Source organism: Crocuta crocuta, unplaced genomic scaffold, assembly GCF_008692635.1.
Source record: "Crocuta crocuta isolate KB4526 unplaced genomic scaffold, BGI_CrCroc_1.0 scaffold69, whole genome shotgun sequence".
In the NCBI taxonomy this organism is placed as follows: Eukaryota; Metazoa; Chordata; class Mammalia; order Carnivora; family Hyaenidae; genus Crocuta; species Crocuta crocuta.
Window position 1 is genome coordinate 1,464,203 of NW_027551576.1, and position 24,912 is coordinate 1,489,114.

General features: G+C 57.6%; 1 protein-coding gene across 1 annotated transcript in view; it reads right to left on the minus strand.

Moving 5' to 3' along the window:
• The window catches only part of ATP2B2 (ATPase plasma membrane Ca2+ transporting 2), a 111,930-nt gene that overhangs the window by 49,639 nt on the left and 37,379 nt on the right, over nucleotides 1-24,912 (minus strand). The window contains exons 2-5 of the mRNA XM_077751479.1: nucleotides 24,623-24,820; nucleotides 18,623-18,880; nucleotides 17,513-17,638; nucleotides 6,211-6,336 (exon numbers count right to left, since the gene is read on the minus strand). Coding sequence (XP_077607605.1) covers nucleotides 6,211-6,336; nucleotides 17,513-17,638; nucleotides 18,623-18,880; nucleotides 24,623-24,820 — 708 coding nt within the window. The remainder of the gene's footprint in view (nucleotides 1-6,210; nucleotides 6,337-17,512; nucleotides 17,639-18,622; nucleotides 18,881-24,622; nucleotides 24,821-24,912) is intronic.

Here is a 24,912-nt window from a genome sequence, read left to right on the forward strand (position 1 = left end):
CAGGTGAGGAAACTGAGGCCGAGGGAGGTTTAGAGGTAGCCCTCATTTCTGGAGCATCCTGACCTTAGCCCTGCCTCATTGGATCCATAGCACTGTCATCAGCATCCCTGTACTGCGCTGTGAGTCACTCGGAGGGGGGGAAGGGGCATTCCTGGGTCCCAGCCCCCTGCTATCTCTCTAAGGGAAATGCAGCGCTGTTCCCACTGCCTGGCACAGCAAAGGGTCAGCGACCCACCCAGGGGTCGAAAGAGAAGGGCCCGGTTGCTCTATTGAAAAGGTCTTTTTTGCTGGGTTAAAAACCAAACAGAAGCAGCCTTTTCAGAGCAAACAGGAATCAACTACAACAATTATTTTTATTTTCAAAAATAATTGTACTAACTGGGCTAAAGGGCGCTGGAGGACTTCTCTTTGATACTTGATTTTCGAAGACACAAAGGGGCCTTTATTTGCATTGCATATTATCAGATGCAATAGCCCATGTGCGTGCCCATTAACCAAGCTAGCAATTTCCTCTTTTATTTCCACAGTGATCACGTGGCTAGAAAAATAATCACCAATGCATATGTTCGGGGGGGGGGAGCGGTGTTCTGGGGGTGCTTTGGTGCAGATGGCCTGGTTTCTCAGAAGCAAGGGACTTATTTGGGGCTCTCCTCAGCCAAACTGGGGCTCGGCTGTCCCCGGAACTGGGGGAGGGCAGCTAAATCGGACTCCACGCGCAACCTGGCGGGTGGGCTGTGTTTCAGGGGAGCTGGGACGGGGCCCCGGGGCAGAGTCTTGGAAGCCCTTCCGCATCAGATGTCAGATGCAGCTTTGACAAACAGGTCTGTTCTCTTCGTGCATCGCCAGGGACACGGGTGTGGAAAGCACGTGTGTGGAGGGTTCATGGTGAGGCGGCCTGATAGACAAGCTCTGGGGAGACCGAGCGCTAACGTGGTGAAGTGGGAAATGTCCTTTCTCTCGCCTGTGCCTCCATTTCTTCCTCCGTGAATGTGACACTTTCAACCAAGGCAATGCTTATGAAAAGCACCGCAACGTGTCCTGTGAATGTCTGGGGTTCAGCGGGATGTATTTACTAATTTTGATTATAAGTGATGTATTACGTAGTGATATTATTAATAAGTGGGAAAGAAATAATAAAATAACGGTAAAAATCATAATGCCTCCAAGATGAACGGAATACACCCACCTTCAGTTGGGAGGGGGACTGGGGGGTGGAGTCAGGGGGACCACGGCCGGCTGGATGGGTGTGTTTTTCTACACCGAAATCATCCTGATTCAGCTCAGAGGAAGGAGGGAGAGGAACGGTTAATTCTCTCATTGACCAAGCCTCAACCTAGCGCTTCTCAACCTCTAATGCACTCTGGCCTAGAGCCTGGAGAATGCAGATTCTCATCCAGTGGGTCTGGGCTCGGGCCTGAGATTCTGCATTTCTAAGAGGCTCCTAGGAGAGGTCCAGGCTTCAGGCCCTCTGGTCACATTTTGAGTAGCAACGATTTAGGGTACTATTTCCCAAAGTACATTAACGGAGACATACCAATCCCGTAAGATTCAGCCAGGAGAGGTCCTGCAGCCAAATCAGCCCAGGAAGCCCTCCCTGGCTAACTTTCCACTATACACCAGCATATTCAAGGTTCTGAGAAGTCCCGCAGTGAGGAAGAGACCAATTCTGTCCCATGGTTCTTAAACACCTTTGACCACAGGATCCTTTCCTTGGAGTCAGGACCTATTCATGTCCCTGTGACGTTTACAAGTCATGCTCCTTCAGGAAATCCTGGATCAGGAAGGGAAGCACACACTTGAGAGCCAGCAGGCCTGGATTCAAATGCAAGCCCTGCCACTTTCTAGTTCTGTGACCTTGGGCTAGTCTCTTGATCTCCTTGAGCCTCAGTCTCCCCATCTTTAAAGTGGGGACAATAAACTCTGTATCACAGGGTTGTTATGAGGATCAAATGAGGCCGTGAGCATGAAATGTTTGTAAAGTGCCTGGTGGGTAAAGTTCCCCATCTTTCCTCAGGATACTTGGGAGTTTTCTGCTACAGTTTGGAAGTGAAGCTGCCTTTCTTTTGGGGACCGACCAGCCTGCAGATAGTCTCTATGTTCGCCGAGCCCAGTAGGCTCACCGCCCTGGGGAAAGCAGAGCACCACCTCCCGTTTCCTTCTCTCCCTGCCTGGGTTGCCTATATCGGTTCTCCCTGTCATCCCTCGCCACTCCTCCGTGACGCATGACACCTCCCACGCCCCAAGCTGTTCTCCTGTCTCCTCCTCGGCCTGAAATAGACCCACACCCGAATTAGCCCTGACATCTCCTAGGTGTTTCCATCACTGGTCATTTTGAATGCAGGCGGCTCAGCCAGAGGTCCGGGGCAGGGGGTGGGAGTGAGGTAGTATAAGGTCTCCGAGTGGTCCAGGGGGGGCGAGGAGTAAATGATATAATGGGTGAGAAAGCCGCAGCCCAGTGCCTGGCACGCAGCGATGCTGCAAGAATGGCTTGTCCCTTCCCTTCGATTCTCTGGGGCAACGGGTTTATGATCAAGCCCTACAGCTCTTAGCCTGCCTGTGATAGGGACTATCACGCTACCTGACTTGGGGACAGGGGAGCTATCTGAGCAAACGGAAGCCTCGTCACTTGGAAGAAACGGGAGGGTATAGAAAGAAGAAGCCCTCTGAAGGCTTGGAGGCCAGTGAATGGAATTCCTTCATGCCTGTGGGTAAGGAGGTTTTAAAATGCAGACCCCGTGTACCGTGGCAGCCCTCCACCGCCACCCCTCACCCCCGAGGGGCCCGTAAGAATGCAGAGACTCAGGACAAACGCTCCAGCAACAGGCAACAGCAGGAAACACCAGTCCACGTCCGAGGGACAGAACCAGGCCCGAGCCCAAGCGAGCCCCCTGCCCGTCCACTCCGTGAAAGAGAAGAGGAAGAAGTGTTCATCAGTGGCTCAGCCATGCTATGGGGTGAGGCCAAGGAGCTGAACCCCGGCCTGGGTCCCCCTGCCTCGAGGGAATTTTCCAGCCGAGGACTGGCGACTTCACTAGGGACCCAGATGCCAGCTTCAGCCCAGGTCCTGCCCCCAGGCCTTCTTCCCCAAGCCGGGGCCAGGAATGTACTTAGGAGAGGGCCACGCCGCGTGGGATGCCAAATCTGAAGCCAAGGTCACGTCCCTCTTCTGGGCTCCACTGGGGGCTGAGGGCCCGCCAGGAGCCAGCGCCATTTTGGCAGCCGCAAGCGGGTGCGGGACGGACTCCCCGGTGGTGGCTTCTCTCTTAAGCGCCTGCCCCACGCGAGTGGACGATTGCCCCAGAGCTGCCCATGCACATCCAAGATCTGTGCGGTCCAGAACAGGGAGAGGCAAGCCCAGAGTTGGGGGTGAGGGAGAGAGACGCCCATCCAACCGAAGACCGAGCGCTCCCCGTCGGAGACGTACCATTGACTAGGCTGGCATTTGCACTATCTACAGCATGTGAGTCTGCTGCGCCATCGGCCGCTGTGGGGTTGGGAGGGTGGAAAATGCAGCGTGTCACAATGGAGAAAAGCAACAATGCAGAACAGCTACAACAATAAAGACATGAACTGACTTGCGGGAGATAACATGACTCTATTCTTAAAAAAAAAAAAAATCTCCGTTGGAACTCAAGAAACTCAAATTTGGGGGTGTGGGTGAAATGTTCCCATAGAGATGCCATAAAAATCAGGGTAAAAGACATGGAGGGTCTTTGAAATAAAACATGGCAGATGATCAAGGCGGTTGGGTAGGATGGCACCAGTGTGTGCTCGAGTCTGGACCGATGCACCCCTTGGCCGTGCCACTCAGGCGGGTCCCTGTCAGAGGAGCTTCTACGAGAAGGCATCTGGCTGCCCTCATGGCCAGAGGGACCCACGGCCAGGAGTCATTTCGAAACGTCCAATACCAGCGCAGCGTGGGCATTCTGATTGGGCATCTGCTCTGACCGCCATCACTGCGCCTCAGCGGAACATGGGACAGCCGCGGTGGTGGCTCAGAACCTAAGCCCTCGACTCGGGCCACTGCCCACGGCCATCTCCTCCTTCCTAACCAGCACTCAAAAGATCGCCTGGGTCACCCCCGTATGAGATGTCCCATCACCTCGTGGGTGACATCAAGCATGTCGCACATTGTACCTGAGACAGAGAAGGTACTAGCAAGTTTTCCTCAGTTTAGAGATTAAAAATGACACGAGATGGTCGAATTCACTCTGGTTGTTCTTTCTAGGGGTGGGGAAGTGGGTTCAGGGGGGCAGGAGAGGGAAGAGACCCTGGTGGGTGGGGCACACGTGGCAAGGGCAGGGCTCTGGGATGGGCTCCGTGGGGTGTGCGCAGGAGAGCGGGGCCGTGGGGTCGCAGGGTGCTGAGCGGGGCACCGCACGCAGCGTGTGGGGCTGCAGGCCGGCGCTGGTGCCATGTGCATCGGGTGGCAGGCTGAGGCTCTGGGGGGCAAATCGGCAGAGTGGGGGGCTGGTTCCCCCAGTGGAGGGTCCGGTGGGTCAGCGAGCCTCCGCCGGCCGTGTGCTGGTGGCTTGGGGCCGGGGCTCAGTGGTGAAAGGCTGCTGCTATTTCTAAAAGCCCCATCTACCCTGAGGGGTATCTTACTGTACCTGGTAGCTGAAGGCCATCCCCCTTCTTCACACCTGTGTGATGATTTTTGAGACATGTTAATGAAGGAGAAGCACACCCAGCCTCACCTGTGCGCACGCACCTGCGCACACACAAGCACGCGCGCGCACACACACACGCACACGTGGCTGCCCGCCTATGGTCATCCTGGAATGGGAGCCTGTGGTTGGCAGGCTCTCAGCAATGACCCCGGTGGAGGTGATGAAATGGGGACGCCCTGGCGGTGCTGCTCATGGGGGCTCGAGGGGCTGGGCTGCCCCGTGTCTCCCTCTGCTCCTGCCTCCCACGTCCCACTTCTTCCCTCCGCGCGACACCCCCATCTCACTGGGGCACAGGTGTGTGCTCAGTGAAGGGCTCTGGCCCGTGCTTCGGGTGGGGGAGGCCCGTCTTCCTACTGAAATCTTTGAGAACCCTGGCCCGCCGCCCACATCTGCCCCACTGTCTGCACCCTGGGGCCAGAGCTGGCCACGGCTTCTACGCCACTGTGTGAACTGTCCTGACCCCTCTGTGTCCTCAGTGTCAACCTCAGCTGTCTCCTGTGGCAGGTGTGCTCCCACCTCTGGATTTCTCAGATAACAGCTTAGCTCCTCTGTTCCTGTTGCTGGGGCCGCCATAATCTCAGGGAGACCCTTCTAGAAAATAGGGTATTCCCCTTGGGAACAAGCAACCTTTGGTTATGAACCTAGCTCTGGGCCCCGTTGGCCATGGAGAGCTGGGCGCAGCAGGGCTGTCCCTAAAACTCAAGGAGAGGCCGTCGGCATTCTCGTCTTCTCCCCCTGGACTCCAGACGGTCTGGGTGTTGAGGACCCTCCTCTGGAGCTTGGGGAAGGAGACAGGACACTGATCGGAGACTGTGACATGAGAGGGGTCTGTCCCCGAGACTGAGTTTGGGTGTTGGGTAAGGAGCTGGTTGTGCGAGGGCCAGAGGCCTGGGCCATTGGGACTGGGCTTCTAGTATCTTCTGCGTGCCCCTGCCTCTCCTCTGAGAGACACCTGTAGCCCGGGGGGCCAGCCTCCTGCGCTGAGGGGGAGCCCAGGGAGTAGGAATCTTATTTCCAAGGTGGCAGAGGAGCCAGAGCGCAGACAAGCTGGCAGCCCTGGGGGGATGGTCCACGGGTTTGGTCCCCTTGCCCAGAATCTCCTCTGCCCACCTCTGGGCTGAGTCAGTGCTGGGTGTGTTTACAGCTGTGCTCTGTGGAGTTGAGAGCAGTGCAGAGTGAGTGCAACTGGGGCTTTCTGCTCTGTGTCAGGGCTGACGGTGGGACCAGGCCACGCTCAAGGATGGAGACTCGACAAAGTGCCCAGAGCCCTGGGCCTGGGCTGGCGGGAGGGTCCTCCATGACATGACCGGACAGACAGAGACTAGGACAAGACTCTGCAGATGGAACAGACAGAGCCCTCCTGGCCCAGTCCGGGCCTCAAGGATGCAGGAGACGGCTGTTGGCACAGGGCATGGACATAAAAGCCACTCAATAACTATTTTGTTGAGTGAATGAATAAACGACCAAAAAATAAATAAATAAATAAATAAAAAGCGACCGGAAGAGCTCCTCTCCTGGTCTGTGAGGGGGTTGCGCTTACCTTTCTTGTCTTTCTTCTCTTCCTCCTCACCGCCAGCCCCCAGCAGGGTGAAGATGATGCCCGTCTGAGAATTCACACCCACTGCGGTCACGACCATCCGTCCAGAGCCCTCCATCACATGGGTCCCTGGGGAAGGGGACGAAAGCCAAGTTACCGTTGCATGGACCCAAGCCCCCTCCCCAAAGGAGTGGAAGGAACTGGGTCCCAGAAAGCTCCTTGGCTCTGGCTGCCAAGGTCCTGCGGCACCCGCCCATGATTAGGGTTCAAACTATGCCCTCGTGACGACAAGTCTGGGACTCAAACACTGCTACACCTCAGTTCTCAGGCCTCCCATCCAGTACCTTCCCCTGGAGAGCCACCTCCCCGCTCTGTCCTAGACAGGACTGCTTCACATGGGGGCCACTCCCCCCCGGAGCCCTGGCAAGGAACTCAAGGCTCTGCGGACTTGCGGGAGAAGACAACAGCATCTTGACGTTCACAACCGTCTCACTGAAATTTAGCGTTTCTGCCCGCTACGACATAGGCGGCAGACCCCGGGGGTGTGTCGCCCACGACGCCGTTACACGTGTTACAAATATCACAGTTCTCTGTCATGGCTTTAGAGTTGCCGCAATCGCTGATGCTCATCCTGAGTTTACGAGGAAGACCGCAGTCAGACCGACCGCTGGGTCCTGTTACCCCTGTGGCGGCAGAGCAGCACGGACGTCACCCTATCACGCATTTTTTATTACTGTAATCGTTTGAGTATCACCAGCTTCCCTTGTGACCCAACGGGTTTTATTTTATGCACTTCAAAGCTCTATTCTGAGCAGGGCTGGTACTGGGTGACACCAGACTTCCCCAGGCTCCTTGGTGAAAGAAAGGTTAAGGACTCCTTTTGTAGAATTTCAGGATTTTTCAAACTGGGCTTAAAAAATTGTTTTTTAAGCTTATTTGCTTCATTTTGAGAGACGGGGGCTGTGCCCCGATGGCCACGGACACCGGCTGGGATGCCTAAAAGGCCCCGATGAGTTGCTTCTTGAACTCAGTTCTGCGTTTTAGAGTTTTTCCTTCTCTTCCTTCCAGACTGCTGGCCACTCCTCCCTGTTCGCAGGGTGGCTTGTCTCTCTGTTTTCCGGTTCGCTTCAGACCTGCAGTTTAGGTCCGCAAGCCCAGAACTGTACCTCAAAGCACGTTCCTCAAGAAGGGAATCTATTTTCCCTTTTCAAAAGGTTTCACCCACTCCTTCTTTTTTGTTCTAGGACCTGAGCGATATCCTGAGATCGTGCGTGTGCACGAGCCCGTGTGCACACGTGTGTATGTGTGCGCATGTGTGTATGCGTGTGCTCTAGCCTCTTGCACTCTGAGGTCTCAGGATCTCAGAGTGCTTTACAGGCCGACAGATGGACACTGTCCAGTGAGTCTCTTCATGGCGGGTAAAGGTCAGTCTGTCTAACCGTGCATGGGAAACCAAGTCACGAAGGCTCCCAGAGGGGGCATGAAGCCCAGGGAGCTGTAACAGAGCCCACACGGTCGGCTGGCTCCTTGTTCGTTCCCAGGACAGGAGGACACCACTCTTTCGTCTCTGGGCGGCACACAGTGGGGACCACAGTGTGGGCTTGGACACCGACTCGAGGCCGAGCAGCCCAGGCACAAACTGGGAGAAGACCTCGGTAGCCTGGGAGCTGGAGGGGACACGTGGCGGTGGGGTCGCCAGATCCTCTGAGCTGAGGGAGGAACGCAGTGCCCTGGTCCAGAGCGCAGGCGGCAGTGGCCGTGGCCAGTGCTGACCTCTGTAGCGCACCTACTGCGTGCCAGGCATCGACTGAAACCTTTCACACGCCATCATCTCGTCAGTCTTCACCCCGGGCCTCGGTCTACAGAGGAGGAAGCTGAGGCTCAGGGGGAACTGGCTTGCCCAGAGCCGGGATTTGAACTCTTCCCTCTCTCTGAGCCGATCTTCTTTGACACCGACCAGCCCCCACCCCAGGAAGCCCTCACATCCTGGTCTCCGATAGATTCTGAAAAAGCTTCTCTGCCTGGGTGGTGATGAGGAGGCCGGTCCCCACCTCCCCAGCCCCCAGCAGGATGGAAAAGTACACAGGGGGCCAATTTCCACCCAAGATAATCAGACCCCAAACCACCTTTTAATCAAATCGCCTCCCATCACAGCAGGGAGCTGGCGGCTCTGCATCGGGAGGAGGGAGGAGGAAGCCAAGGAGGCAGCCTCCGGCCACAACACAGGACGCGGGGACACGGGGTGAGGGCGCAGCACACGCCTGCTCAGCCTCAGATGAGCCTCAGCCTGGTCTTCCAGGCCCCAGTATTAGATGGGCCGGGAGAGCTGGGGGTGCGGGCCGCCCCTGCCCTGCCCCTCCCTCCCCCTGTGCCNACCTCTCGGCACGCTTTGGATGAGACCCCAGCCTGCTTCTGACCCTTGACCACCGATTCCTGCCCCGGGGCCTCTGCCCTGGGAGCGAGCAGCTGACCGGGAATTTGTGTCCAGCCCCCACCTTTGCTCACACGGTTCCCACTCCCTGAGGGCCCTTCTGCCTCCCCTGGTCCAAAACCTCCTGCTCCAGGCTCAGGACGAACGCCCCTCTCGGGTGGCCTTCCCTGACCTCCCTCCCCCCAACAAGGGGACTGTGTCTCTCTGGACTGCTCGCCTCCCGCAGTGTCCCCTGGGGGTGCTGTCAGGCCTGGCTCCGCAGCCAGGCTGGGGGCTCCTTCGAGTCGGTTCTGAGCGCGAGTCTCCTCTCAGCAGGGCCCAGCTTGTGGCAGGAACTCCAGCCTCTTTCTTACCGCTGCCTCCTTGCTTTGCAGTTTCCATGCTGGGTGTGCGTTGCGTTCACAGAGGAGAATCTCCACACCCTTCATAAGCCGTCTTTACGGTTTTGCCAAAGGCCAGATTTATCCCTGCCTTGCACTCGTCCCCGCGCCTCGCTGGGCCGTCGCTCTGCCGTCTCAGAGGCCGGCTGCCCCCCGACTAGAGGAGGACCTGAGTGGACCACGTCGCCCCTTCGGCGATCACACCCCAGCGCCAGAGTACCCCGCAAAGGGCAACGCTTAACCCCAAGGGCCGCAGCTCTAATGGCGGGACCACAGGCATGGGAGTCAAGGTCGACTAACTCTTGCACAGGAAAGCTGCAGGGTGTCTGGGGAGGGCAGAGGCGAGAACCCTTCGGTCTGGGGGTCCTGGCGGAGCCCCGCGCCGGCACCTCATGCCCGCGGTCCTCTGCCATCACCCTGTAGCCCCCGTCTCCTGTAGCTCTCCTGGAGCCCCGCAGAATACACAAACGTGGGGCGGGGGGTAAAGAGAGAGAGCCCTGGGCTCGGGGGTGGGTGGGACCTGGGACCCAGTCTGTTGCCCACTTCTGACTTCCTGTGCGACCCGAGGCCAGCCCTCTCCCCCCGGCCCTCGGTCTGTCCTCTGTACGGTGGGTGGTCTGCCTTAGGTCATCACCACTGAGTGATGCAGTCTGGGCACCCAGGGTCCCACGGGGACAAGGGCCGCTCCTGGGTGGCGTAGGGCGGCCTCCATTAAAAGGCTGTGTCTTGGAAGTTTGGATCTTGGTTTGGGTGGGGCCGGTAGAAGCAGACGGACAGACAGACTGACAGACAGACTGACCACGTGTGGCATTTCCTGCACAGGCCACACTCGTTTCCTTGATGGACAGGTGAGGTAGGACGCCAGCTCTGTGCCAGGCTCTGGGGCCCAAAGGGAAGTCCCTGCCCTCCAGGAGTTCACAGTCTAGCCGGGGCGGGGTGGGGGGTGCAGACAGGAGCACAGATCCATAACGACACAAGACGCCCGAGGCCCAGGGCCCAGTGGACCGGCGGGGCCGGGGGGCGCGCAGCCCAGGCAGAGATGGGGAGGCAGCACAGTGCGACGGCAGCTCAGGGCCACGTAGGGAGGAGCAGGGAGAAGCTGGATGGTGGAATGGCCTGAGCGGAGAGAGCGCTGCGGAGCTGGGTCTCCGCTGGGTTTCAAGGGGGAGCCACCGGAAGCCTTTGCGGGGCAGGGAGGGAGAGAACGAGTATTTAGTGAGCAGTCCCTTCACGCCAAGTACTGTCTGAGCCGCTTTTTCCACTCGGCCGACATAATCACCCCGCGAGTGACCATCATCACCCCCATTTCACAGACGGGCGAGCAGCCCAGAGAGGTCGCCCCTGCATTCAGCCTGGGGGCGGTGCCGTGCGGGGGCTCTCCACCTTGCCGGGAAGGCCCGTAGGGGAGGAGCTGTTCGGGAGCACTCTGAGGAGTGAAGTGGATGCAGAAGAACGGAGGGGAAGCTGTGTCAGCCACCCGGCGGCCATCTGTCCATGACAGAGAAAGGAGCTCAGGCGCAGGGGATGCTGGGCCACCCGCCAGGTGGCCTGTCCCCTCTCACCCCCACACGGGAGCTCCGCAGCCTTTGACCTGGCGGCAGAGGGTGGGCCAGGACCTTCCCAACTGCTGACTCCAGGCCATCTCGGCCCCTGACAGACAGTCCCTGCTGTGCCTGGTCCAGATGCCAGCGTCTTGGGCCCAAAGCCCTAGGCAATGGCAAGTGGGGTGCCCTGAGCCACTGGTAGTGGAGCTGGAGGGACCTAGTTTCACAGAGTGAGGCTTCCGCGGCCAGAGAGGGCAAATGGCTGACCGAGGTTGCACAGTATGAGGCACAGGTTGGGGCTCGAACCTAGGGCTCCTCCCTCTCCTGGCTTTGACTTCCTGGGCCTCTCTTTGGACAGAAGAGGGGAGAGGCCTTACCTCCTAAAAGGTCTCTTTCTGGGGGTAGAGATATGAAGAGAGGATAAAGGCCACTTCTGGGAATTAGAATCTGCCGCCAGGCAACAAGGTCCAAGCAAAGCCAGTGCAGTGCCCAGCGTGGGAGCAGCTCCTTCATCATTATTGTTATCAACACAGTTAATAACAGTAATAACACGCGCTCGCAGAGCACCAGACAGTTTGCAAAGCATTTCAGCGCCCACAGCCTGTCCTCCTCACAACAGCCCTGTGAGGTAGGTTTCGGTGCAGGTACCCCCCGAGCCCCTCCCCTCCCCATGGGCTCTCTGGCTCAGAGAGGTGGAGTGATGGCCCAGGGTCACACAGCTGTGAGCGGTGGAGCCGGGACTTGAACCCGTGCTCTATCCACTACACCCCGCTGCCTCTCATGGAGAAGAGGCAGGGTAGTGTAATGGAGAGAGCGCGGGCCGAGCAGCAGACTGGGACTTCCTGCAGTCACGGTGTCGTCCTAGGCTCCCTGGAGGCGGCGGCAGTGGCGGAGGTCCGGCTCTCCGTGCCTGGCCTTCTGCTCGGCGGGCGTGCAACTTCGTGCTGTTAACGCTCTGGCTCCGGGAAGGGGGTGCGGGTGGAGGTGGGTGGGAGGGCTTGCGGGGGGCTTAGCTGGTGGGCCTGGCTGGAGCTGGGCCCTGCTGCTTTTGCGGACACCCCCCTGCCCTGGCCCCCTGGCTCCTGCCCCTTTCCTGGCCACATACAGTGCCTAGTCTCTGGTTTCCCAGTGGAATTTATTATAAACGTCACACAGGCCTTGCTGCTGGGTCATAAAGTCATAGCGTCCTCGGAGGTGGGCCTGGGCATAGCAGGAAGAGCTTGGGGCTGGGAGGCTGGAGGGCTGGGGTCTCGCTCTGGCCCTGCCCTCTGTGGTGCTTTACCCTCCTGCTGTGGGCCTCAGTGTGCCCAGGTGCAAATCCAGACCAGACCACAGTTCTCTAGGGATCAGCGAATCTCCTGGAAGGCTGCAAAGCCACAAGGCTGGGTATTTATTTCTCACCAGAGGGATCACTGCTTCCACAGGACCCTCACATGGATTCATGATGGGGGCATTAGAGACCACTGGGCTTGTGTCAAAGGAGGCTGAAGGGGCCGGACATCTGGACACCCTCACAGGGCCTGCACGGGGTCCCAGCCAGGAGGATGCCGTGGGGACCGTCGATGGACACGACTACGTACAGAATATTAGTAGTATCACATCAGTGCTGGGTTTCCCGAGCTGCTAGCTGTGCTGTGGTTATCCATGAGAATGCCCTTTCCTTAGGGGATACACACAAAGCGGGGCGGCTGGGATGGCTCGGTCGGTTAAGCGTCCGACTTCGGCTCAGGTCATGATCTCGCGGTTCCGTGGGTTCGAGCCCCGAGCTGGGCTCTGTGCTGACAGCTCAGAACCCGGAGCCTGCTTTGGATTCTGTGTCTCCTTTTCTCTCTGCCCCTCCCCAGCTTGCGCTCTGTCTCTGTCTCTCAAAAATAAATAAATGTTTAAAAAAAAAAAAAAAGGAGATACACGTAAAGTGCGAAGGGGCCCAAGGGCCATCACGACCACATGACAGAATGAGGCAACCACACGTGACTCCGAAGGAAGGGCAGTCAGGTGGTCTTCGTGCTGGTATTGCCACTTCTCTGAAAGCTGGAAATTATCTTCAAGTGCAAAACAAACCGAGACAAAGCAAGGCCCAGGTCAGAGTTCACACTCCGGGGCTCACCCACGTGTTGCTTGATCACACGCACAGGCTTTTAAAAAATGGGACTTTCTTGCCAAGTCAAACGCTGGGAGGTTGCTCACGAAAACTGGATTTCCGGGCCCCCTCGTACGGAGGACGCTGCGGCCACCCTGGGGCGGGGCTGCTCCTGCAGGCAGCAGGGAGAAGCAGTCACGCTCTCCCTTCCCCGGGTCCGCGGGCTGGGTGCCTGTGATCCTGGCCTGAAGACACCTCAGTCACGGGCCTGTGTCTGCCTGTCCATCTGGGGGGACGAGCTCCAGGCCTTTACTGGATCTTCTCTGAGCCCTGAGCACTGGGACGTCTGAGTCTTTCTGAAGGCCGGGCTGTCCCCATTTGTCAGATGGGGAGACTGAGGACCCGAGGGGCAGAGGTCAGAGCCGGAGCTGACCGAGGTCTGGGACCTGGGTGTCCTCCCTCCAAGCCCTGTGCTGGTTGCACATCGCACAGCGCCTCACGCTGTACCGTTTGCCAAGGAGAGTCACATCCATCCACGCGTGTGGTCCCCACAACAGCCCTGTGGGGTAGGCGGGGGCGGGGGGGGGGCCTCCACCGACTGTTCCGCCGCACAGACGCCAACACTGGGCTCAGGGAGGCGGACAGACCTGTCCCGCGTCACAGGCTGGGCGCAGCCAGGCCAACTGACCCAGCGTCAGCGCGCCCCTTGCCTTCCTCTAGGTTGAACCTCAGTGCCAGCTGCCACGAGGGGGTTTCTGGGCTGCCCTGAGGACCCTGCAGGTGCCCGCAGCCAGGTCCCTCTGTCCTCCCCGGGGGCCATTCGACTGGAAGACCCAACAAGGCCCACAGCACAGGGCAAGTGTCCGAGGTGTCTGTCCATGCGCCAAAAGGAGCATCCAAATGGCACTTCTCCAGCGTTCAGAAAAATCAAGGACAACCCCCTGGAGGAGGCAGGCACAAGCAGGTTGAAGGTGGGGAGGAGCTCAGAGAGGGGGAAGAGCAGGGGAAACGGACACTGTGACACGACCTTGTCAGCCGGGGTCAACCCATCTCATAAGCGAGGAAGTGGAGGTCCAGAGAGGGTGAGAAGCCTGCCCAGGGTGCCCCAGCAAATGAGAGCAGTAGGGATTTGAACCCAGACCTGTTTCACTCCCAAGTTGCGGCTCCATCCGAGGAGCAGGAGGGGACCCAGCCCGGTGTGGGCACGGACACACGCACGGGGCTGGGTGAGGGCTTCGCCAACATCACACACCGGGACGTCCCTACTGTCCTCATGGATCGAGAGAAGTGGAGCGACATGGCCCAGGGCCACACGCTGAGTTCATTCCAAAGCCCAAATCTGGCTCAGTCCAGCCCTGCCCTGCTTTTTCCACAGTAGCCCCAGCCTCCTTCCTCTCTCTGGCGGACAGTGCTTGAGCCCCTACGCCGTGTGGACCCTGGGATGGGGCTGGGCATGACCTCCTGGTAGCCTCAGCTCAGGGCTCCTGACTGCTGCCCCTCTGGGACAGAGGATCCACATACAAGGGCATCACCATGGTGACGGTGTGTGTTTATCCGCACACGGCCAAGGATGGAGGGGACCCATCCAAGGGATATCATCAGGTCTCTTTGGGAGTTAGGACGGCAAGGATTTTACTCTTTACCTTATGTGAGATGGTTTGCACAGTGAGAGACTCAGTCATCATGACGGGGCTGTGCTTGAATGGGCCGAGCACAGTGCGAGTGTCACGGGCTGAAATGTGTGTGAGTGCCATGCTGTATGGGGGGTCACTGCCCACGGACGGTGGTGAGCAGAGGAGGCTCCTGGGAGGAGGTGGAGCCTGAGCAGATGAACAGGAGTTAAATGGGTAATACGGAAGGGAGAGGGCCATCTAGGAGCGGGGAGCAGCCTCAGCGGGGGTGGGGCAGAGGGAACAAAGCAAGGCACATCTGCAGCAGAGGTACAGTGTGAGGATGGGTGTCGTAATCTGTGACTCTCATGCCTGGGAGGGCATTGAATGCCGTGCCCATTCAGTGCTTGGGTCAACTCTACAACACCCCCAACACCCCACAGCCCGTCCAGGCCGTGCTCACACACAATCAGTGACCGGGAACTCACTACCTGTCAGGTAGCCTCTTTTGTCCCGGCATGGCTCTGTTACCGAATTCTCTGTCCAGTTAGACTGCTTTCCGTAGGGCTGTCTACACCCCCTTCTCACCACCCCCCCATTCCCCGTGAGCCGGGGCAAAGCCACCTGCCCCTCCCAGCCCCATGCACGTGAACCTCAGCACCGCAGCTCACGGTCAAGGGTCATTTTCTTCAGTCTAGCTCAGTCTGAGCTCTGGCGACCTCGGTGGGTCCTGACTTGCTTCCTTTCTGCCCTCCTCCCTGCAATCATGGTCACTGCAAAGCTGAGGGGCCCACGTCCATGCGACGCAGGACAGAGCTCCGGGGAAGGCCTCCAGAAACCTCCACGGGATTACCAGCAACCCACGAGTCAGCGCAAACCCACCATCCTGCTCTGCCGTGCCCACAGGGGCATCCCAGGAGACCTTGGCTGCTGTCTTGTGCCATCCGGAGGCCCAGGGTCTACACTGCTTACCTGGGCTTCCAGCCGGATGTACAGGTAAAGGCCAAAACAGCTGGGTCGACTTGGGGGGGCTAACTCGACTTGTGTCGACTCCCCGCACTGGTGTCCATCTCCCTGCCTGGTCTGTGACGCGTCGAGTCAGTGATTCTGAACACGTTCTCTCCTTAGCCTCCGCTCCCTTCTCCAAACCGTCTGGAACCTTCATCACCCATCCATTCAGGCCCAGTGCCTCCACCTGACTTCCGCTGATCCACGTGACCCACCAGGCCGCTTCTCCCGAAGAGGGTTGCCTCTCCATCAACCACGTCAACTCAGAAGGCAGAACCACTCGCTCCCAGGGCCGTGACCATTTACCGAGCCCCTCATGTGGCCCCAAGTTCCAAGAAGGCATTCAAGGCTTTCTATGATCTCTTAGTCCCCAGGGCTTTTGCACCTGCTGCCCCTCTCCCTGGAGTGCTCTTTCTTCTCATTGTGCTGGTTTCAGCTCCCAGGAAGGCTCCTCAGACAGGCCTTCCTGGACCAGTAAGATTTCTGTCCCTTTCCTCAGAGTCTCTATTTCATTATGATGGTGTCATGTCATCTGAATATTTGAAATTACCTTACACATTTGTTTGCTTGTTCCTTACGGTCTGTTTCTTTTTACCAAATTCTAAGCTCCAGGAAGGTAGGGACCCTATTTGTCCCACCAACCACTGGGACCTAGTAGCTACCTAATACATGTTGGTTACATAAGTTCTGGATAAATAAATGCCCCAGCTCCAATTCTCACTCCTTTCTATTTTTTTTTTTTTATAGTTTATTTATTTTTGAGACAGAGAGAGACAGAGCATGAGCGGGGAAGGGGCAGAGAGAGAGAGGGAGACACAGAATCTGAAGCAGGCTCCAGGCTCCGAGCTGCCAGCACAGAGCCCGACGCGGGGCTCGAACCCACGAACTTCGAGATCATGACCTGAGCTGACGTCGGACGCTTATCCGACTGAGCCCCCCCAGGCGCCCCCAATTCTCACTCCTTTCTACCATCCTCCTCTGCAGACTGTTGATCTTCCTCTATGTTTTGCCAGGACACCCCGTATTCCTTTGGACCTCTGTGCCTTTGCACACATTTGCTTCTACGGGTCTGCGTGGCGAGCTCCTACTCACGCCTTGAAACCCAGCTCAATTCCACTTTGGGTGCTTCTGTTCCTTTCTTGGCTTTCTCGCATCTTCTCACTCCTCTACTGTGGAATGAGCTGTTTGGAGTCTGTCCTCCCCCCCGCCCCCACTGCCTCCCACAGGCTGGGGGGCTCTCACGGTCAGGGGGAGGCTCCGACTCACCACGGGGGCGGCCCAGTGCTCAGCCCAGGGCCTGGGCAGCAGAGCAGCTGCTCAGAGGATGTTTCCTGAGCAGCGCCAGGCAATGAGGCCCTTTGTTCCCATTAAGGGAGGGTCTCATCCGGCAGCGCCTCACCTCTGCAAGGTCCTTCTACCTCCCCTTTTCCCCCTGCAGCAGCCAGAGTGAGATTTTACAAATGTGAATGTAACTAGTTCACTGCTTAAGACTATTTCAGAGGATCTTCATCACACTTAGAAAATTTCCAAACGAACTCCTGACCACGGCGTCGAGGCCCGGCACCCTGGCCATTTGGCTCAATCTCCTCCTTAGGTCAGGACCTTTGCACTCGTTGTTCCCTCGCCTCATATACTTTCCCCCAAACAGTCGCCAGGCCAGCTGTCCCTCAGCATTCACACCTCAACTCAACGTGGCCCCCGCCCTTCCGCAGCCGCCCGCCTTCCGTCACTCTGCTTTACTCTCAGCACAGACCTACCGCCTTCTGGAGTTTTCACAACATCCGGGCCTTCTGACTACACCGCAAGACTCTCAGGGCAGGGACCTCGTCAGCCTCAGTCATTGCTGTACCCCCAGTACCCAGCCCAGTGCCTGGCACAGGGCAGGTGTCCGAAATAATCGTCACCCGACTGATCCTTCCCTATCCCTCAAAGGAACAGCCTCTGGTGTTTGACTTTTCAGGACACCAAGTCTCTAGAAAGTACGTTCTATGAAGACAGGGACTCTTTGTCCATTTTATTTCCTGCACTGTCCCCAGGGCCTGGACCAGTGCTGAGTGCACAGCAGCCTCAAAGTATGCGTGTTCGGGGAAAGGGAGGGAGGGGACATTTGGGGCTGAGCTGGCTGGAGATCTGGACCCAGGGAACAAAGTCACTGAGAACTTCCAGCCTCACGAAGGGGACGTGGGTGTCCCCCGCAGCATAGAGCCAGGACCTGGCAACGGGAGTGAGCTCACCGTTGGGCCACATCTCACCTGACAGCAGCATGGGGTCCTTGTCCACGGACTTGCGCACCTGGTCAGACTCCCCCGTCAGGGAGCTTTCGTCGATTTTGAGGTCATTGCCCTGGATGAAGAGGCCGTCAGCAGGGAGGAGGTCACCTGGTGGCAGGAAGGGCAATCAAATCAGCAGGGTCTCGAGGGTCTTGGAACATTCCTTTAAAGGTGTGATTGCAAGCTCAAGTTCACCCCTGGGGACCAGCTGCCTAGAGCTCCCAGGGTGTTGGAACCCATCACAGGCCAACAGGCAGCTGACGACTGGAGCCGCGGTGAATGCGACATGGCCTGGAGGGTGGGGCTGGGCCCAGAACAATCCTAGCTCCAGCGGGCTTGTACTTCTGCTTCTAAAGTGCTCCTCTTGGCCTCGTGTGGATCTGGGGCCGTGTTTTCTCAGTGATTCATTTTCTGGTCTCAGTGATGGTTTGGGAAGTTCTTCCAGAAGGGACTTGTCTATCTTGGCTAGGCTGAGGAGACCCTGAGACAGGCGCGTTATCAGAGGAAACCAAGCCCCTAAAGCGGACTGAAGAGGGCACTCCAATCTCTTCCCTATATTCTACCTCTACTTACCCACGACATATCTCACCTATACTCCCTGTGGTGCCAGTCAGCCTGACCACTTTCTCCATGGCACCATCACAGGCCGAGAATGTCTGCCCACAGGCCCACTCCCTACAGTACCCTCTCCAGCCCAACAACCATGCATCAACAGCCCAGTTAGAGACGGGCAACGGATTTCATCTCATAAACCCATTCTGAGTGTCAGTGTTCTTGGAGTATTGAGATGGCTTCTGTATCTAGGCTTTGAGCTGTGATTGATTGGTAATGTCTGCTACAGGTGGAGGTCTTGAGAGTGGTAGCACACAGGCCACATATCTCCCATTTCTGACTTCAGATGGATTCTGGAATCCTACCTCCTCCAGGAAGGAGCCTTCTACCTCCCAAAGGATCTCAGAAGACATCCTACCTTGGGAGTCGCCTTCAGGAACCAACCCCTGCCCCGGGCCAGCCTCTCTGGGTCCGCCTGTCCTGTCCCACCTCTGCCCGGACTCTAGCTCTAGCACCTGGCTCTGGGGCCGGGGCGCTTACCATATTTGACCTGGGCGATGTCCCCAACCACAATCTCCGCCACAGGGATCTGGACCACCTGGCCGGCCCGAACCACGGTGAACTTCTGCTCCTGCTCGATGCGGCTCTGCAGGCCTCGGAACTGCTTCTCTTTGCTCCAGTCATTGAAGGCCGTGACCAGGACCACGCAGATGACAGAGAGGAGGATGGCCGCCCCCTCGATCCAGCCCGCCTCTGCCTCCCCTTCGTCCTCTGCCCCTCCCTGGGCCGTCGCACATCCTGCAGAGGGCAGAAGGAAGCGGGCAGGGCGGGGTCAGCCAGGCGGGAGGGGCCTCACGGGCCTGGGTTTAAATCCCAGCTCTGCCAAGTAAAAAACGCTGAGAATCAGGGGCGCCTGGGTGGCTTAGTCGTGAAGCGTCCGACTTTCGCTTGGGTCATGATCTCGCGGTTCGTGGGCTCGGGCCCCGCGTCGGGCTCTGTCCTGACTGCCGGCTCGGAGCCTGGAGCCTGTTTCAGAGTCTGTGACTCCCTCTCTCTCTGACCCTCCCCTGCTCACGCTGTCTCTCTCTCTGTCTCCTAGAAATAAATAGACATTAAAAAAAAAAAAACAACGCTGAGAATCGGATGAACATGATCCAATTTATTCGGTGTGCCTGGGTGGGGAGCCCTTTGGCTTCCTGCCTCGGTTCTGGGGGTGGGATCTTGGACAAACGACTCCGTCTCTTTGAACCTGCGTTTTCAGATCGGTAAACAGGGATGGAAGCTCTATCCGGGGGACCTATCGTGAGGTCACACGTCAGTGCGGTCAGGCCCCTGGTGGCTCCAGCACACAGGACGGGCCTGATTCATGAGAAAAGAGAAAAAGTGAGGACGCAACGGGACGAAGGCGATTGGTATTGATCAGGGTCTAGGGTGCAGCTTTGTTGATGCGCTTTCCTTCCATTCTTCCCGCAACCGTGAGGCAGATCTTCAGACAGCAGGCCGGGGGGCGGGGGTGGGGTGGGGGACAGGCAGGAACCGCAGTGCCGGCCCAGCCGCCAACGAGATGGTTCTAATTCTCCCACTGCCGCTGTGTGACCCTGGGTCGCTTCACTGTCCTCTCTGCGCTGCACTGTCCTCTGCAAGATGGCAGTACTGAGACCCCCTCCCAGCTTCCAGGAGAGGAAGGTGAGAGCCGAGCGCAGTTTTGCGGCTCTGGTGGGATGTGAGTCCCCACTATGCAGCAAGGGCGCCCCCTCTAGGCTGTGGGCTGCTCATCTGTCCCTCAGTGGCCGTGTGTCCCACACACTCTTGCACTGTTGAGCCTCCCAGTCTGGTGCCCCGCACCGCCAGAGGCTGCCAGGCCCACCGTGTGGACAGGAAAAGGAAAGAGCAGCCCTTCTGACACAAAAGCCTCAGGTCCCGCCCGTCGGGTACTAGGTCCTAGGTCTTTCCAAGCCCCTCCGTGCACCCTGCCTCCTGTGCGGCCATAAGGACCCAGAGAGGGAGGGTTGTTACCTCCATTTGCAGATGAGGAGACTAAGGCCCCGAGAGGTGAGGGGGCAGCCAAGGTGGGTGCGGCAGCCAGGACTAGCCCAGGCCCTTTTTCCCACCAGGAGGTGGTGCACAGATCTCTCCACGGCAAGTGACCCTGAGTAGCAACCGACTATCGTTCTGGGAAAACTCCGAGAGCTTCCCTCCCAAGGTGGCAGGGAAGCGAACTGGACCATTCACAAGTCACTCGTGCCGAGCATTCGCTTTAATTCTCAAGCTGACCAGGAGAAGTGGTTCAGAGAGGGCTGGCAACTCACCTGGGGTCACACAGCAGACCTGGGATTGGCATCCAGGCCCGGGCACCGGACCTGGCCTGCCTCCTTGTCCCCGAGCCCAGTGGCCTCCTCTGCCACGTGCTGGCTTCACGCTGCCAGAGACCCTTGGCTATAACTGTCTGGAGGTCCAGTTCAGCCCCAGGGAAGAGAGAACAGTTTTGAGAGATCCCAGCGGGAGCCTCCGGGAAGCCGGGGGTCAGAAGTAACAGGAGTAGAAGGCCAAGCGGTCCCAGGGACTGTCTTCCGGCTCCTGGAGGGGCGGAGGGCGTGGCTGGCTGCTGGGCCTCCGCTTGGGACCGCAGAGAGTCCTGTGGCCCCGCAGTAGGTATCGCTAGAAAATTCCACAGCTTTCACCAAGCCAGTCACACTTTGTAGTCTGGTAAACTGCCACATCACTGCACAACGTCCTCAGGGTCACTCCTTTTTCTTTAGGAATTTCAGACTTTTCCATTAATTTTAAACTGCTTAACTGGACCAGCCTTTAGTGCTAATGATAATCATAATCATGCTAATGGTGACTGCCATTGGGTCCGCCTTGAGCTTGAATCCCAGTTGTGCTACTTCACTGCTGGGTGCCGATGACTGGGCTACTTAACCCCCGTGCCTCAGTTTTCTCATCTGCAAAGTGGGGGCGGTGACAGGCACTCCCTCACAGGTGGCTGAGAGGACAGAGGGAAAGCCTTTATGTAAAGCACTCACTTCGCTGAGCACACAGTCGATGCAGAGTGAAAGCTGCTGTTTTGTGTCGTCTGGTGTGCAGACTGCATAAATACATTCAAGTTCACAGACTTGGACGGAGCCTGGGGCCCCAAGCTACGGAGGCGTCCAGCTGGAGTCCAGCTGTGATGACCGGGGGAGGCAAAGAGGGTGCCCCTCCACCATCACGAATGATACCGAAGTACCAAAGCCTGGGAAACACAGGTGAGCCTTGCGGAACAGAAACCCAATCCGCGGAAATGTGCTCTTTTGGGCTTCAGGGGAGTGACCTGAGACACAGAGCCCCAGTGCTTTGCTTTACGGGACTTTTGTTGCTCTCTGTCTCTGCTACATGCTTTGTAAATGGGAAGACTGTTCCTTCCCTGTTGTGTGTTTCGTTGATGGCCACCCCCCTCAGCCCCCCGCCCTGTGCCCCGGTTACAGCTTACAGCAGTTACTGCAGCCTTGAGGATACTCAGAGAGAGCCCAGGACCATGGAAAGCCTTGGGGGCCTGGAATTGTAAAGACGGACTCTGAACCCCGGCTCTGCTGTGTGACCTTGGGTAAGTGACTTGGCCTCTCTGAGTCTCAGTGTGGGCAGGACCCCAGGCCTAGTAAGGGCCTGGCACCTGTTAGGTCCTCTCCTTTTCACGAGCTTCTCTCCCCGGACTGGCTCTGGAAGCCAAGGCTGTGGTAGCCGGGCAGCGTTCACACTCTGTACCCTTGACTCCCAACCCTGCTGCTGCCTTTGCCGCTTCAATACCAAGGAGCCCTTTGGGTCCTTGAGGGCACTCTGCCCGCTAAAGCCCCTTCGTTTTGACTTCCTTCTGAGACCTGTCGGATGGTCACACGGCGCCGCGGGCGGGCCAGCAAGCGGGGCTGTGGATTGCTGGGTTAGGCCTTCCGCTACCAGGAGCTGCTGGACCCTGGCAACAACTCCTGCCGCCCCAGGAGCAATCAGGGAGAAGAGATGAGGAAGCGGAAGGAAGGGGGGCACCGGGCAGGCCCTGCCGAGGTCTCCTCTGGGGCCCCTTGGGCTGGGTGAGGTTTGGCTTTTGTCTGTGTGACCTCAGGGAGCCTGCTTGGCCTCTCTGGGCCTCCTCTGCTTGTCCATCAGTAAAACGGGGAAGTGACTTCCTAGATGGTTACCAGGGCCCAGCATCAAATATGGGCCCTCGAAACAAGAAGAGACACAGACCTTTTCTGAGCACCTACTGTGTGCCTGTGACTCTGCTGGCACTCTGACATGGGGGAGCTGCCATGAACACGGGGTGGAAAGGACTGGTGGGCCAATCCCAGCTCTGCCATGGGCATGCTGTGTGGCCGCCCCCACGCATCTGGAGGACTGTGAGCCGAGGCAGCCAGCAGGGAGGTGCTGTGGGTGCTTCAAGGCTGTACAGCCTGTAAATCCACCAGCAGCATCCTTCTGGGCATGACTGGCGAAGCCGGCAACGTGGAAGGTCCAGAACTCAGAGCTCAGGCTGGAGCCCGGGCGCTGGGGAGTGCAGAGAGCCACAGAGCACAGGCGCCTCACTCTAGGGGCCCGGAGTATATGCAGCAGCTGCCCTCACCCACCCAGGCCTGGCCTGAGCTAGTGTCTCAGCTATAGGGAGGGAGGGGCAGCGGAAAGAACCAGAAGACTTAGATTGAAATCTGGGCCTTCCTGCCTAACAAGCTGTGTGGCCTTGGGTAGATTCTTCCCCTCTCTGGGCCTGGGTTCCCACGTCCCTAGAATGGAAGAGATTGTGTGTGGGGAGGCTCCCCCTGGCATGCACCAGGAGCTCATCCGTGCTCTCACGGCAGCCCGTCTACCATCTGCCCTCTGACTTCGAAGCTCACACTAAACTGGGTCACAGGAGGCCATTTACCCGGGGGCCACTGACTCAGTCCCGTCCCTTCCTGAGGAAATGCAGCCGAGGGACGGGAGCGTGGGCTCGGAAGCCAGAACGGCTGGGTCTGAGTCATGCTTCTGCTGCTTCCTACAGTCATTTACTACCTCAGGCCCTCGGCTCCTGATGACAACAGCATCTACCCACAGGGTTGTTGTGAAGATCAAATGAACTTCCACCGTCAAAGCTCCCAACTAGTGCTGGCTACAAAAATGGTAAGAAGAAGGATCATTATTATTATGCTTGTGTGTTGCGCCTTTAGCTGAGTTCAAGGCTTATTCGAGTAGCCATGAACAGCCTTCGACATTTTCTGTGGAACTCCAGCAAAGATGGTCGTCCAATATGCACCTCTTATAAGGCCCGATGTGAAAGTTCATCCCAGAATTCACTGTCAGCGGGCATACCACCATCCAAGGGAACTATTTTCCTGTCTTGTTGATAGTTTGGGCTATGCAAGCCCTCTGAATTCCCTTTCTGCCTTGGCTGCCAGGAAGCTCAAAGTCAAATTTAAATATCAGTCATGGTAGGAAATATAGTTGGTTTACTTGCTTCCATCCCTTTCCTGTCTTTCTATTCAACTTCATTTTGTGGGATGTGTCCTTCAACCCTCTCTAGAAAGAGCAACACGGGATAAAAAGCAACTTAGTAATATCATGCATACAATGGAGGTCGTTGACCTAATAGACTCGGTCATCTCGTTTCTTGGGCAACTGTGGCTTGGGATGGGGTGAGGGAACACACGGTCAAGGAATTTCAGAGACCACCTACTCATCTGGGAGAATGAGGCCCTATGTGCGTGTTTATCCGTCCGTCCATCCGTCCATCCATCCATCCATCCATCCATCCATCCATCTTTCTATCTTTAATGTGACATAGGTTTGAAAGACTTTGTCCTCATAAAGGAAAGCACGAGCCTCATAAAGTTGATAAAGCACGAGCCCTAAGCAGGTGCTTGTTTTCTGGAATGAAAAGATGAGGGAAGGCTGAGGTTCTCCATTAGGAGTCCTAAGTTCTGACTTTGACCAGAGTGGGTCTGCTCCAGAACCTTCCCTGGATGAGCGGGTAGTGCTTCCTCCGTCCACGGAGCAGCGTCCCCATTCAGAGCTCAGGGACAGATTTTGGGTGGCCCTCTCAGGACCGGGACTCCTCACGTGGGAACACATGTTTGGCGTCAGCCCCACAAGCGTGTGCATGATGCTGAACCACGTCCGGGAACGTGGAGGAGGAGGAGCCGCATGGACACGGAGGCTCACGCAAGGCAGGAAGGGTGAGATCTAAGAAGGAAACCCATGGTGGCAGCCGGTCCAGCACCCGCTCGGTGACCTTGAGTGAGTTCATGCACATTTCTGTTCCTTGTCTCCCTCATCTTTAAAATGGACATGATCATGGCCCTCACCTCATGGGGATTTAGGAGGATGGCATCTCAGCTCAGAGCTCGGCACACTGTAAGTGCTCAATAAATGCTCACTGTAGCTCCTTCCCCCGTCGGCGCAATCCTTGCCTCTCGCACAAGGGAAACCGGAGACCGGGGGCTGTGAGCGGGGCCCTGTCCCCTGGGCCTCGGTTTCCTCCCCTGCATGGAGCTGTGGCTGGGCACGCGGGGCACAGGGTGGGCGCTGGGGTCTTACCTTCATTGTTCTCTCCAGGCGGGTGGTAAAAGGACAGCCCCAGGGAGATGATGGCCGCGATTTCCAGGATGATCAGCGTCACATCTTGCAGTGCCTCCCACACCAGCTGCAGGAAGGTTTTTGGCTTCTTTGGAGGTATGAAGTTTTGCCCAAAAATCTGCTTTCTCTTTTCCAGATCCGGAGCGGTGCCCGGCAAACCTGCGGACAGAGTGCAGGAAGGTTGGCCGGGGGAGAGACACTCAGCTTCCCGGGAATTGTCCTGAATGGGGCTGGCCCCGTGGGGAAGCACA